The sequence below is a fragment of the Strix uralensis genome, chromosome 4 (genome assembly GCF_047716275.1).
Source record: "Strix uralensis isolate ZFMK-TIS-50842 chromosome 4, bStrUra1, whole genome shotgun sequence".
NCBI classification, from domain to species: Eukaryota; Metazoa; Chordata; class Aves; order Strigiformes; family Strigidae; genus Strix; species Strix uralensis.
The window spans coordinates 43,167,826-43,182,053 of NC_133975.1; the positions used below are offsets into that span (position 1 = coordinate 43,167,826).

At 41.1% G+C, this 14,228-nt stretch overlaps 2 protein-coding genes across 23 annotated transcripts in view; one reads left to right on the plus strand and one right to left on the minus strand.

Annotated features, from left to right (window-relative positions):
• The window catches only part of CLCN3 (chloride voltage-gated channel 3), an 82,406-nt gene extending 78,993 nt beyond the window's left edge, over positions 1-3,413 (minus strand). For both annotated transcript variants that reach the window (XM_074866474.1, XM_074866472.1), the window contains exon 1: positions 3,252-3,413. The gene's annotated coding sequence lies outside the window, so the exon portion shown is untranslated. The remainder of the gene's footprint in view (positions 1-3,251) is intronic.
• Positions 3,414-3,499: 86 nt separating this feature from the next.
• NEK1 (NIMA related kinase 1) overlaps positions 3,500-14,228 on the plus strand; it is a 47,205-nt gene continuing 36,476 nt past the window's right edge. For 4 of the 21 annotated variants that reach the window (XM_074866482.1, XM_074866486.1, XM_074866488.1 and 1 more), the window contains exons 1-8: positions 4,798-6,989; positions 7,066-7,162; positions 9,170-9,267; positions 10,777-10,860; positions 11,319-11,386; positions 11,508-11,594; positions 12,662-12,716; positions 13,955-14,155. In XM_074866482.1, coding sequence (XP_074722583.1) covers positions 6,873-6,989; positions 7,066-7,162; positions 9,170-9,267; positions 10,777-10,860; positions 11,319-11,386; positions 11,508-11,594; positions 12,662-12,716; positions 13,955-14,155 — 807 coding nt within the window. In that variant the 5' untranslated portion in view covers positions 4,798-6,872. Of the gene's footprint in view, positions 3,998-4,596; positions 4,617-4,776; positions 6,990-7,065; positions 7,163-9,169; positions 9,268-10,774; positions 10,861-11,294; positions 11,387-11,507; positions 11,595-12,661; positions 12,717-12,977; positions 13,115-13,954; positions 14,156-14,228 lie in introns of those variants that run through there. The other 17 variants (XM_074866487.1, XM_074866489.1, XM_074866490.1 and 14 more) reach the window with 12 other exon arrangements.

The window sequence follows — 14,228 nt, forward strand, 5'->3', positions numbered from 1 at the left end:
TACTCACTACTCAATACAACCAAATAAGGATACTCCAGATGTAAACAGATTTACAGCTATTTTAACAGCTTTGTCAACTCTCTTCTCTCTGATAATAACAGGTATTATCAGCTCATTAAGTGTAACCACTACCTCAATGTTTTAGGTTGATTTTTCGGTTTCTATCTTTTTAAAGCAGAGCACACCTCCCAGCAAAGATTATTTTTACAGTCTGTTTACAACCCTCTTATCAGAATCAATTTAAATTAACACTGTTTTGTCTAAACATTATTCTCTCAGATGATTTTATAAAGGCTTCCAAAATCCAAAAACAAGTTAAACAGCTACTAAAATTTATAATTATCAACTTTCTAATACTCTGAGGATCTTCAGTTTCCAAAGCCTGGCATATAAACAAGTACCAAGTACTATGTAGCAGAGCCTGGAGCTGCGTACCTCATTCATGAGCACGGGTAAAAGGGCGGCCTGACACCTGAACAGCTTTAGGAAGTCAGCCAACACAGGACCTGCACTTTCAGGTTATCACAGAAGGGCAAGACTGACACAGGGAGCGCCGAATTGGGAACTTGCTCTTGGAGCACATTGGTACAAAGTTGAAATCTTAGTCTGGGGAAAACGAGCAGGGAGGGAGTATAAGCAGTTTCATGCGCGTGATCAGTGCCAGTGCTGACCGCCTTCAGAGGTTACTGGGTTACTGCTGCGACCAAGGAAGTGCCAAATCAAGAAGTTTAGGACATGAAACCTAGAGTCTGAGAATTAGGAAACTAACTTCAAACAACTCGAACTGGCACTGTCATTTCTGGCACAAATCTCTTCAACTGTAGAGCTTCTATTCCACTTTTTATTATGACCAAGTTAAAAATATCCCAACTGACAAATTATTATTTACCCTGAAAACTTGATCTTCCCGGTAACACCTATCCACACGCATATTAAGTCACTTAAATAAGGGGAGGGAAAAAAAATTCTGAAAGTTCCTAAAATGCCTTTTGGCAATGGTTGTGAAGTTGTCCCAGCTTTAGTGATTACATTCAAAGACTGCAACTCTGATGTTCAAATACCAGGGGAAGACACACACACACACAGAGCCCCCAAGACGCCAGAGCAACAGCAGGGCAGGAGGAAGCCAAACTGCATATTCAGTGAACAGGAGAATATATATTACACAGGTAGATCCAGCTGTTCATAAAATAACCAGTGCACAGTGGGTTCTCACTTGCAGCTTACTGAAACATCCATTTGTGACAAACATTAGGTGTGGAAAAGACCACAAGTGGAAATACAAACACAGTTCCGAGAGAAAAATGCAGGTAAAGTAATAAAATAAAGTGGCTCAGAGGAATGCAGTCACAAATAGCAAAGATGAACAGATTCAAGTGCCTTTCCCAGTTGAGGACTTGGATTGGCTTGTTCAGTATTAAGCGAGAGAGAAAAGCTATACCCCAGGATTACCTTAACTTGCAAGTATGCACCACAGGAAGAACAGTGGCATGTAAACCACTCACAGATAGGATCCTGTAAAGATATGGGCAAAGACAGCCTTGGGAATCATAAAACAAGGGAAATGTATCTCTAGAAATATTGCAATACCCATTGTGCATGACATCTACTTGTCAGGCAAAGAATTTTTAGGACTGACAAACCAATACTAAACAGAAGCAAATAAGAAACAAGCTCCATTTTTCTGGGCACTATATACCTTTTAGTTTCACAGGTGTTGCAGACAAATGCAAAGGCATTTTATTTCAAACTGTGAGTTTCAAGCTAGCAGCAGTTTTCCCACAGCAGAACTGCTTCCTATTTTGACAAGTCAAGAGTACTAAGTGCAAGTTTACATCTGGTTGCCAACCAGAGAGACTAGACATCAAATTTCAAGCAGTTGGCCAGAGTAAAACTTTTATCTTAGAAAAAAATCATAGCGACACTTGGGAAGTTCTCTAGGGTCTTATTTTACTTCACCAAGGTATGTTTCCTGTAATGCACAAACGACTTTTTTAAAAATTTTACATTACAGCATATTGAAGTTTCCTTAAATAGAGAAACGGTATTGATAACTTGCCATGCCAACCCGTCCTTCATTCAAATGGCTGTTTTTGCAAAGAAGCCTCTAGGTTGCCAAGGGATACAGAACGTAAACCCTTCACAGGTCCATCCAGAAAGACATTTGAAAGCAAAAAGTACCGATACACGTGACACTTAAACCATCATGAACTTAATGTCTTTCACAAACTCTGCACCATAAACTTCAAGGTGCAAGTTCTAAATGATTACCATTTTGGGACATCTTTCCAAAAGTATTTTTAAGTGTCTATTCCCACACAATTTAGCACCAGAAACATTTCTTATTTGCTTTTAAGGCCTTGTTTTACGTTGTTCAGTACTTTAAAGTGTGACACAGCAAATCTACTATATAACACTGAACGTTTCACTACCAGCACACAATTTTTCAATTGCCGCTGCTCATTTCAGGTGAGAATTGATCCATACCTGTTTTACACTCAGGTCCACGTTTTCAGATAGGGAAGGGGAGGATTTTAGATAAGTAGGGAAGATAATGTGAAAGAACGCAGTCAATCTTCAGTTTCAACCTCGTTGACCTGCACCCTCCTCATTTAATTAAGAGGCTCCAATATGAACCCATTATCTCCCTCTCTTGTGTAACAGCAGCCTTGCTAACCAACTTGCTAACCTTGAGCCAACGTGAAATGAGCAACTCAAGCACAATAATACTTCTGACACCGTCTACGTGGGGAGAAGACTCTGACTCTTCCACGTTGCAGAGTCCTCGGCCTTCCGTAGGCGAACGAGAGCTGCCACAGAAGGACACCGAAATCAGGTGACAAGAGATTACCCGCTGTGTAAACACGCGGGGTACTCGCCCTCACCCCGGCCTTTCCCGCTTCGGGCCAGGACAACGGGTAAGTTGAGGGGCTCCGTGAGGAGCCGCCGTTTCTGCCCCTTCCCGCCTCCCGGCCGCAGGACGAAGAGGTCTCGCAGAGGAGGTCGCCGCGAGCGGGCCGTGCGGCGGGGGGCTGCCTTCGCCTCGCCTCCCGCCGCCGTCGGGCCGGAGCCGCCACCGCAGCCCCACTCGCTCCGACGCCAGCGGGCAGGACCGAGCGGACCGCCCACGGCGCCTCCTGTCACGCCGCCGTGCCTGCCCCGTGCCGTGGCCCTCCGCCGAGCGGGGGCGGGGGGCAGCCAGCGGCGCCGCGCCGCGCCGCGCATCCCGCCCCGCCCTGCCCCGCCCCTACCTGTCCGGGTGGCGCCGCCTGCTGCTCCCCGGGGAGGCGCTGGCTCATCCTCCTGCGGCGGCGGGGCGGGGTCGCAGAGACGCCGCGGACACCGGCTCGGCCCCCGGCCCAACGGTCGCTCCGCCGGCCAGCCCGCCCCCTCGGCCTGGGGGCGGGGCGCCGTGCCGCGCACGCGCGCCAGCGCCGCCGCTTCCTGCCGGGCCGCCGGAGTCAGCGTCACCGCGGCCACTTCCGGTTCTCGCGGCCGCCTGAGGGGAGCGGTCGTGAGGCGCGTGCTCGGTGAGGGAAGCTGTCGGGGCTGGGGGGGGCCGAAGGCGGAGTGGCGGTGCCGACGGCCCCGACGGCGCCCGGGTGTCGAGTTCCCTTTGGCGCCGGAGGCGCGGCGTAACACGGGTGACGGGCCCGGGTTACAGCTCGCCACTGCACAGAGCGGGCGGGAACGGGGGGAGCAGGAGATCCCCGTGCTTGGGAACGGGGAGAAAGCGGCTTCCCGGGTCAAGGAGGAGGCCTGGTACACCGCAGGGTATCCCGAGGCGCCTCTGAACTCCACGGGCACTGCGCGCTCTGACTGCAGGGTCCTGAGAGCTTCCAAACGTTACCGGCAGGTGAGGCAGAGCCCCATCGCTACGTGCTGCACCCCGAGGCCGGCACCGGGCGGTTCAGTGCTCGCCGAGACACTGAGGCCAGTGACGAGTTTACTGAACATATGCTGACAGAATGGAGGTTACAACAAAATACTGTGGCAGGTTAGGTGCTTTTTTTTCCCCCAAGGGAAAAAGACAAAAATATCCGTAGGTTCGCTTATATAAAAAGACTACCAAGACTGAGCAGTGTTTTGTAGTGTGCGTCTACGATGACGGACCAAGACAACCGGACCGAGGAGCACTGTGAGTCACGAGCCCCCGCTCGCACATGCCATTAACGCGCGTTCGAGCGGAGGAGCCGCAGGTGCCGCTCACCCTCCCGAGTAAGATTTGAGCACAGCCCTGGGGGAAGGCACGTACCGCCGGTGCCAGGCCGCGCGGTCTTGTGGGTCGTGGTTGGTTCGTAAAATATTTCTAGCTGGGTTTTTTTTTCCCCCAAAACCACAAATACCCGTTGCCTGCGCCGCTCCGGCTGCGGGCAGGCGCAGCCAGAGCCCCGCCTCCCCCTCCGTCACGTGACTCCTGGCCGCGCGTTACCACGGTGAAGCACCGCTAACGCGGGAAGGGCGGTCTGCCGGGCCTGCTGACCCGCCTCGGCACGGGTCGCCCAATGGGAGCTGAGCTGCGGGGCGGGCCAGCCAATAAGGGCTGAGGGGGGCGGGCTCGCGGCGGGCGTGAGGTTGGGTTGAGCAGCTGTAGCAGCGGCGGGCGCGGCGGGGAGGTATGCTGGGAGGAATGCTGGGCTGGGCTGGGCTGGGGGGGCGGTGGCGGGCGGGGCCGCCCCTCTGCGGGGCTGGCGCCGGGAGCACCCGCTGGCGCGGCCAGCTCGGTGGCGGGTTGCCTGTCTCAATCGCTCCGGGGCGGGGGGGTCCCGGCCGCACCTCTCGGCCTGGCGCTGGTCTTGCCTCAGCTGCGCGGGGGCGGCGGCCTGGTGGGGCCCGGCTGAGGAGCGCGGCCCGGCCCGGTGCCTGGCCTGGCCCGGTGGCGTCTCCTGTCGCTGGGTTGGGGCCGGCGGGCACTGCGCGGTGCCGCTTGCCGTCCCCCTGGTCGTGACTTGGCTGTGCGGTTCGAGTTTAGTCGCTTCGCTTTCTCCGTGCCTAGCGCTCGGTCGAGGTGTGACTTGTGCCCTGGCTCGCAAGCCGCCTTCGCGCGTGTCCGTGGTGGATAAAATGACTTCTTGCCCAGGGGTTGAAAAGCCAACGCCCTGTCAGCGTTGACGTCCTTTCTCAAAGCTTGTATTTCCTATCCCACGGATAAAAATAAGCCATCTAACTTGTACAAAATTATATCCCCGGTCTGATTGAACTGTACTTTCTTGCCCACAGGCTGCTTAGTGATCGTTTATATTTGCACGGAAGGGCGTGCAATAGGAGCCCTAAGCTAAGCCTAATGCAGCTGGTTTAGTTGTAGTACGGCACAGGTTGTTTCATAAACAAAGCAGGGGTAGGAAAAGAACTTAGTAAAGCCATGTGAAGTTAAAGTTGTGTCCCACTTGCTATGTTTTACCACTGCCCAAAAATGAATATTGATGTTAACATTGTCACTTTCAGAAGTGCAACTTCATACACACTAAACTGCCTTTTTGTACTTCAAGACAAAAAAAAAATAAAACACCAGGACATTGCAGGCCTGTCACTTTCACTTTTTTTGTTTCCTGGTAGTTATCCTTAGTCCTGGTTGTCTTACCATCACCTGTTTTGCAGAAAAGATTACTTGAGTTCTCCTGTGTTTTGTCTCGCTATACTAATCAAGCTTACTCATTTTAGTCTGCTTCCATGATATGGGTCCTTCATCTTCCTGAGACTCTTTAGCAGCATCTGTGTCTGGTGCTTGGTAATTCTGTGACAAAAAAATGAGCCTAAATTGGGGAGAAGAGCCTCACCTGAGATGCATGTGAAGTATGGATCTAAGCTACAAGAGTCTGCTGTCGGAAGGAAGCTGGGTACAGCAAAGCACAAATGCTGGTGGTGCTCTCAAGTGAGGTTTGGATGCAGAAAAGCTTAGGAACTTTCTGTCTTTTTCAGCTTACAGAAACATCCTCAGGGTATGGAAGTTCTTTCTACTGTAGAAAATATGACCTTTTAGGCCACCATGGATTTGTTTTGACATTTATCACTTTAGTCCTTGTTTTGCCAATCCTCTTTGCTGTTCTGACACTTTTCTATATTGCCATACCTTCCACATGCAGATCACTAGTGGCTTATTTTTTTACCAAAGTGTTTTTTTAATAGAGAACCTTAAACACCATCAACACTTAGCTGAATAATCTGTTCAATCTCAAAAGGTAGTTTAAGTGGTCAGATAGTACATTAAAAATACCAATTTGCACCATTTTGTAATGAATTTATTTTATATGCAACACAGAAAAATATCTGAGTTTTTTCAGTCACAGTTAAGGTCCCACCTTTCTATATTGAATAATGTTCATGGGGATATGTGGAATTCAGTCCATTTTTTGGCTTCATTATAGTGGCTAACTTCCAAAATAGTGGATTTAGTGCTTCTTGAGAAACAACATGTAGGGATTTTTTTCCCCCCTACTATCATGGTTCTTCCAGATAAAGTTGAACGAAAGATTGTTAACCAGGTGTTGTAGCTCTATGTGATGTTTGTGTGCTAGCTGAATCAGAAGTTATGGCACTGACTTTTTGCTTTATTTGAAGATAAAACACATCCTTTTTTTGTACTGTTTGTCAAGATGAAAGATTAAACCAGTTTTAGCAATGTAGACCTTTTTCTACACCAAGTGAACCAACTGTACCAAAATAGAGTTGAGACTAAGAGTAGATGATTTACAGAAAAGCTACAAAGCATGTGATGCAACTGAAGAGACAAGTGGATTGACATTTTGAGTAAAAAAAAAAAAAAAAAAAAGTAACATGACCTGCCAGGCTGAATGATTAAGGATGGCTATCTAATCTGTTTTGTGGGTTTTTTTTGCCTAGTACTTGAGTAAGGATGCCTTAAGAAGATAACTATGGATAAATATATTAAAGTGCGGAAGATTGGAGAAGGATCCTTTGGGAAAGCAATTCTTGTTAAAGCTAAAGAAAATGGCCAACAGTATGTTATTAAAGAAATAAACATCTCTAAGGTGAGTGATTATTCTTAATTACTGAACAATTCTTTCTGTGTTTTTGTTCTCAAAAATCATTATTTTCCTTCTGAAGATGTCAAATAAGGAGAGAGAAGAATCAAGGAGAGAAGTTGCTGTGTTGGCTAACATGAAACATCCGAATATTGTCCTGTATAGGGAGTCATTTGAAGGTAAGTTTAATTAATGCACTAGAACCTGAAGTAATGGTAGTAGGTGACTGTCTGTGCCCTACTTACTGCAGTCAGTTTAAAAGTCAGTGGGTTTTCTCTCTTTAATCAGTCTTTCTCATACTTTTATTACTTCAGTTCTTTTTGGTTGTATTTTTTTCACAATTCCCCTGTACATATAAAAATAACAATTTTTAAAAGTGCAGCAATTAAACTGAAATGTTCATGTCTCTTCCTTACATACATGATTTTTGGTTGATATTTAAATGAAAGGGTTACGTTCTCTTGTTTCTCCAGAGTGTAAGTATCCTTGAATGCTTGTGTATACCCTAACAACTTGAATGCTTGTATGTGTTAAATATGAGTACAGTCTAAATTTGGGTATTGATAACCTAGCAAGCGCAATTTTATCTTAAAATCTGTCGTTTTAGAATGCAGTCTACAGTCATTGCAATCCTATCATTGCTTTCAGAGCTGGAAAAATAGATGGGACTGTTTATTTCATCAAGCTATGAAGGAAGGAGAAATACATTTCCACATTGTTTTCACATTGAATGTTTCGGGAAATGAGCAGAACAGATAAGAGTGTTCCATAGCTTAAAATACTATTTAAAAACCTATATATGATTTGAGATACTGTTTAGGGACACTGCTACTTTCTCCTTTCCTGCCTTTCTGCTGACCTTCATCTATCTTTTCATTGGGGGCTTTTATTTTTTCTATTCATTAAATTAGAACTTCGTGCCATTGCATAGCCATAGTCTTCTGGTTTATAAATCCATGTTTCTGTCTTCCCTGTAATAAAGGCTGCTTTTTTTCTTTCTTCTTACAAGGTAGATCCTGTAATCTGTAGTTAACAAGACTTCATGTTGCATCTTTATTGCTAAAGCACAGTGACTTTGAACATACTGAATTGGTTTGTAAAAGAGAACTATTTCAGCAACAGGTCTGCAAGAAATCCAGACTCTTAGGATCCTCTTTTAAAATAATACTAATTATAAATATTAACCATGATACAAACAGCTGTTAAGCACCAAAAAAATCCTCATTGTGATGTTTTGAAAGACAGATTTCAGAATCATTCTGTGGGAGTGAAATCTAAGTGACTTAGATGATTTAATGAATTTTGGCTCTCTTTAGAGTTTAAGTGCTATGACTAATTAATAAAATAAGAGTATTTTGAGCAGCATGTGACTGATTTTATGCATGTATTCAGCTCTTCTCAAAATCGTGGCTAATATGTGAGTAGTGTAGTTCTTGTGGTTTTGGTAACTTGCAGTTTGCTTCTGTGTAATCTCTTTTTTCATCAGTAACTGGAAAATACTGCATTTGGGAACAAAACTGTAACTTTGTATGAAAGGTATTATATTTGCTCATACTTCCTAGTGGAAACTTGTGTAGGATTTTTCTAAGTCTCAAATGTCATTAAAAAGGAGAAAACAATTGTTTCCTTCAGTCATTGTCTGCTGGAAGTTTTATTGCTGTTCTTCAGTCACTGAAATGAACTGTATGTCTGGTATGAGAGCTGATCATTGTCACATTCTTGCACTTAGTGTGAGTCCAGGTAAAAACTCCAAGAAAGAATTAGGCAAATAGAGGCAACTACCTAAATTGGAACTTAAGATTTCTATTTTTATGCTAGGGGATCTCTAGAATGTTTGAAAGCAGGTTGAAGAATGATTTTATATTGCATTCATGAAGTGACACCTCTAATTTCATAGTGGTTTTAAACCCCATTTTGGGGCGTTGATTCAGTAGATGTGATTTCTTTCTCTCCGTATCAGAGTAGTCTGATGCTACCAGAAATGGGAAACTTATGTCGTGAACTTTAAAGTAATAAAAGCATTTTTGCTTGAAGTTTGAAAAAAGGTCTAATAAATTATATCTGAAGCTGCATGTGAAAAGGTTAATTTTTTTGTTTTTTCTGTGAAGCAGTGAAGGTATTCAGAAAGTTATGTTAAAGATGGATCTTTTCTTCTTTTTGAAATACTTTTGTGTTTTATTTTACAGAAAATGGCTGTCTCTACATAGTGATGGATTACTGTGAAGGAGGAGACCTATTTAAAAAAATAAATGCCCAGAAAGGAATCTTATTCTCCGAAGACCAGGTAACAGCAAACTGCTGCTATAGTGTTTTGTTGCATGATACTTTTTCATGAGTTTTAAATTATTTTGCTTCAGTTTGGTGGATATCGTTGCTTAATCTAAAACGAGGTTCTCAAATTGTGATTCTCATTATCAGCCACAGTTGTAGCCTTAAAAAAAAAAAAAAAAGGAAAACATAGCTGGAAATCCTGGGATTTTGTCTGTATGTGTAAGATGATTTTAAAAAAAATGATGTCTTGCAAAGTAAACCAAATCTGAGAAATGAAAAATACTGAAGGACAACATGAATATTTTTAAACCTTTGGTTTTTTTAAGGTATAATGGCACAGGATTTTGTTTTGAAATACTGATTCTCATTTATCAGAAGCATAAAATAGCAAACATTGTAAATATAAGAGTATGAAATATGGCAATATGAAGTGAACATCATTCAAAAGTTTATTTTTCCATTAGAAAAATAATGTATTGGAAGTATACCAGCAGATTTTCTTTTTCCACAATATTGGTTATAAACTCATTTATACTGTGGGAGAATTTGGAATGAATGGGAGGATTTTATGTACAGATTTGATTAAGTGAAGATAGATCATGTAGGATTCAATTTTTTTATTAGAACTGACATATGTTTCCTTCTTTATAAATTGTTTCTGTGCTTTTGTGTCTCCATCCGGTAGGATCTCAATTTACCTATGGTTGGAAAGGCTTAGTAGTATATTAGTTCTATTGATGGTATTTAGAATAGGGTAATCATGATTACCTTTTGGATATAATTTGTAAAACTTTTCATTTTTCTAATTTGGGCTCACTTTTGCAAGAAGAACTTAAAGTGGAAGAGTGGAAATTGCACCTTGTATTATATTGTAATTTTGACATGTAGTACTTCTAAGTTGGGAATGTGAAACCACTATTCACATGGAAAAGTTCTTAGTCACTTTTTCTGTTGTGATTTTTACAAATTTACCAAAAAAAAAAGGGGGTTGTTGGCTTGTTTATAATTATCTAGTTATTTGGTTTTGTTCCTTTTCTCATAGAAATCTGCTTTTTACTATTTTTCTTTTCAAGATAAAATACATAAAATTACTGTGTGATAAAATAAGTGTTTCTGTAAACATTACTATGGCTTTCTAGGACCCTTGGTTGATAGACTGCCAGAAGACTTGTATTGGTTACAGCAAAAGTATAATCTTTAAGATGCAAGTTCCGTGTCTTAAATGTTTTAGCCAATCAAATTAATCTTGCATACTTTTGTTAGGTTTATAATATGTAATAGAACTAGTAATCTCAAGATTAATATCTACTTTGGGTAATATGCACATTTCATGAAAAAGTTAGCATTATAGCGACAGTACTGTTATGGTTTTTATTATACTGTGGTATAAATGAAGACAGGTTTGTGGGAAGAGGATAAAATCTTGAGTTATAAAACTGATTTGATAATATCTTCAGTTATGTAACTGGGGAAGCTTTTAGATAAATAATGATGCTGATGTTGCATTTTCTTTTATGCATAGATTCTGGATTGGTTTGTACAAATCTGTTTAGCACTAAAACATATACATGATAGAAAAATCTTGCATCGGGACATAAAGTCACAGGTATGTAAGTAACTATTTTTTAACCGACTTTACTTCCAAGATTATTACATTCATATCTTACTAGTGTAAGCTGGCAAATTGTAGAAAAAAATCTTTTTATGTAAACACTTCCAATACTGGAAACACTTTTTTGCCTTCAGAATTGTCAGGAAGAGCTTTATATGATATTTGTAGAAACAGATGAGGCTACTTGGTGGAGCTACTTGAGTGTTACTTATATATTTATGTGTGGGGACAGAAAACATTATGTTTTAAGATGTGTAATAGTGTTTTCTTTAATTTTGGTGCAGTAGGACTGGAATAAGTCTGGTGTGTTGCAGTCAATAACACTACTGCTAGTGACTTTGGAGTGATTGAATGGTAGCAAACTTTACTCTTCCCATAACATGTTGAGAACAAAAAGTGTGCAATTGTATGAATGTTTTAATTAACAGACTTCTTAAAATTTCTATATCAAGAATATATTTTTAACCAAAGATGGAACAATACAGCTGGGAGATTTTGGAATCGCCAGAGTTCTTAACAGGTAACTCCATTTTGTTGCTGTTTTCTCTGACTTAATCTAAATCGCTTTGATCTAGGAAAACACAATCTGTGCACTTCATGCAGGTTAACTAGTTAACATTAATTCTTATTTTTTTTCTTAGTACTGCAGAGCTGGCTCGCACTTGCATAGGAACGCCATACTATTTATCACCTGAAATATGTCAGAACAAACCTTACAACAATAAAAGGTACTAATAAGCACTTTATTAAACATTTTTGGTAAGGAGAAGAAAGTGAGTTTTTAGAGATCTAAAGCTGTTCATATGATGGTGAACAGCTGTTAGTTCATCTCTTACACAAGAAGATAACTGAATCTCACTGTAAAAGTGACACCTTATTAGGTCTGTGCAGTACAAAGCAATGGGATGCAGAGATGACTTAGCTTAATGCTCTGAGTTCTAGATCTAGCAGTGTTCTTAATTATGGCTCTGCTTTTACCTATCTGCAGACTACTTGTACTGCCATAATTTATGCAGTATAAATGTGAAAGTGTGTTAAGGATGAAATCACACTATGCATAGATAGGTGGCTCAGCTTGCTTCAGATAACAAAGTCATGCAGATACTTTGCTTATACATTTGCTGTTGTGGCAGTAGGCTGTATCTGGTAACAGCATCCCTAATGTAACTAAAATGGTCATTATCAAGTTAGTCTTACAATGCACTAAGCTGCTGCATCCATTGCGCTGAGTGCCTTACACTAATTTCAATTGGTTTCTTAAAAGATAACAATTATTACAGTTCCTTGTCCCTTAATTTCTTCTACATGGGATTTATTATCCAGTGGTGTTCTAACCAAATTCTGTAGTCCTTAATGAGCGAGGGTAAGGTAAGTTGATGTTAAACAGAGTAAACTGACTTTGAGAATTGTATTTGCTGAATTAAGTGGTGAGTTTTGTTTGGGTTTTTGTTGGTTTAATTCAGAGACTTCAGGCATATGTGTATATTTAAAGGAAAAAAGGCTTTGTCCATATTTTGTTGGATTTCTGTGATTGGGGGTGGTTCAGATGAAAAGGTCTAAATAAAATCTGGAGCCAATATAACCTCATCTGGTTTTCAGATTGGCCTTATTTTTGGTTGTTGTCTCTTTTTGTTTGGCCTTTTGTGGTTTGCGGGGTGGAAGATGTACATACAAGGGAGCTTGTACATACTCAAAATACAACCTTTTCCTTTTCAAAGATAAACTTCATAGATACAAGTTACTTTGCAATGTTACACCTAGAACTAATTCTTAAGCTATGTTCTCTTTGATTTAGTGATATCTGGGCCCTTGGTTGTGTTCTCTATGAAATGTGCACACTTAAACATGCGGTGAGTAGAAACTTCTTGTGTCTTTAAAAGAATAGTGATTTCAATCAGGAATTTTTCCTTATGTTACACAAATGTATTTCAGGTCATTGAAAGGCTTTCATGGTGACTGTTTAAAATTACCTTCAACTCCTCTTTCTATACTGACCAACATTTTCCATCTGTTTTTGTTCATGCCAATCTCTGTAGAAATCTTAGCACTGCATATTTTGTTTTCAATGTAGGTTTTAAAGGAACCGTGTTAGCTGAAAAAATTGTTTGGTGTTGTAACAAATGATACTGTGAATAGTGTTCTTTTCTTTCAAAAACCTGACATTTTCCTTGAAAGTCTGAATTTGGACTGCCAGCTTCTGTGCAGATGGATTAATGCATTTCTGTTTAGAACAGAAGAAGCTCCCATGGTAAAAGCATTGCCTTCTTTTTTTTATATGTGTGTGTTGTTTTGAAGAATATATCTTTATCATCCATTTTCCAGTTAGGAAGGGAAGAAAAAACACTTATTTTCTGTCTTGTTTTGGGGTTTTTGTGGGGTTTTTTTAAAATGTCTATTTTTATTAAAAGAAAAAAGATTATAACAACATGAAAATCAGGGGGGGAAATGTCGAGGGATAAGGATTTAATTTCATTTCAAGTTTTTGTAATTTCTTATTGCTTGGTCTTTTCTGTGGCAACAATGATAACCATGTTGCCTATCTGAGAGTTGATGGCAATAGGTTGTTTTCTGTGAGCTGAGTGATATGTACTGTTTTCTTTTTATTGTACAAAGGAATTGAAATGGGTGTTCTGTTTCCTGAGCTTAAGCTGAAGTCTAAGCATTCCTTTGGATTTTACACTAAATGAGTATGAATGCTTTACATTCCTTCATTTGAAATGTGGCTCCACTAAAAAGGGCAGAAGGCATGTGACAGTTGAAGGTGGGACAGGAGGTCAAGCAGATAATTATATAATTCTTTTATCCTTAATGATATATTATTGTCAATCTAGATCTGGAGGGAAATAATTATTTGTAGCAGAATTTATATCAATAGTGTGGAATATCTGTATGATGATGTATTTATAATACTTGGCAGCAGATTGTTTTAAACTGCTGATGTAAACTCTTGATGGTCTTGAAAATTTCTTTTGGTATGTTGAGGCAAGGGAATGTGTGTTGTTTGTTTTCTTCATCTTTATATGCAGCCTTGCATGTGAACAGACAGTAAGTAATATGCAGTAACTGTTCTCTTTCTTGTGTGATGCAGTTTGAAGCTGGTAACATGAAGAACTTGGTACTGAAGATAATCTCTGGGCCTTTTCCTCCTGTTTCTATGCATTACTCTTATGACCTACGTAATCTGCTGTCACAGTTATTTAAAAGGAATCCTAGGAATAGACCATCAGTAAACTCCATATTGGAGAAAAACTTTATAGCCAAACGGGTTGAAAAATTTCTCACACCCCAGGTATGGACTTAGTTTTAATTTTAATTTTGCTAAAAACGTTGTAGGACTTTTCTTTTTCTTTATTCTAATGTTA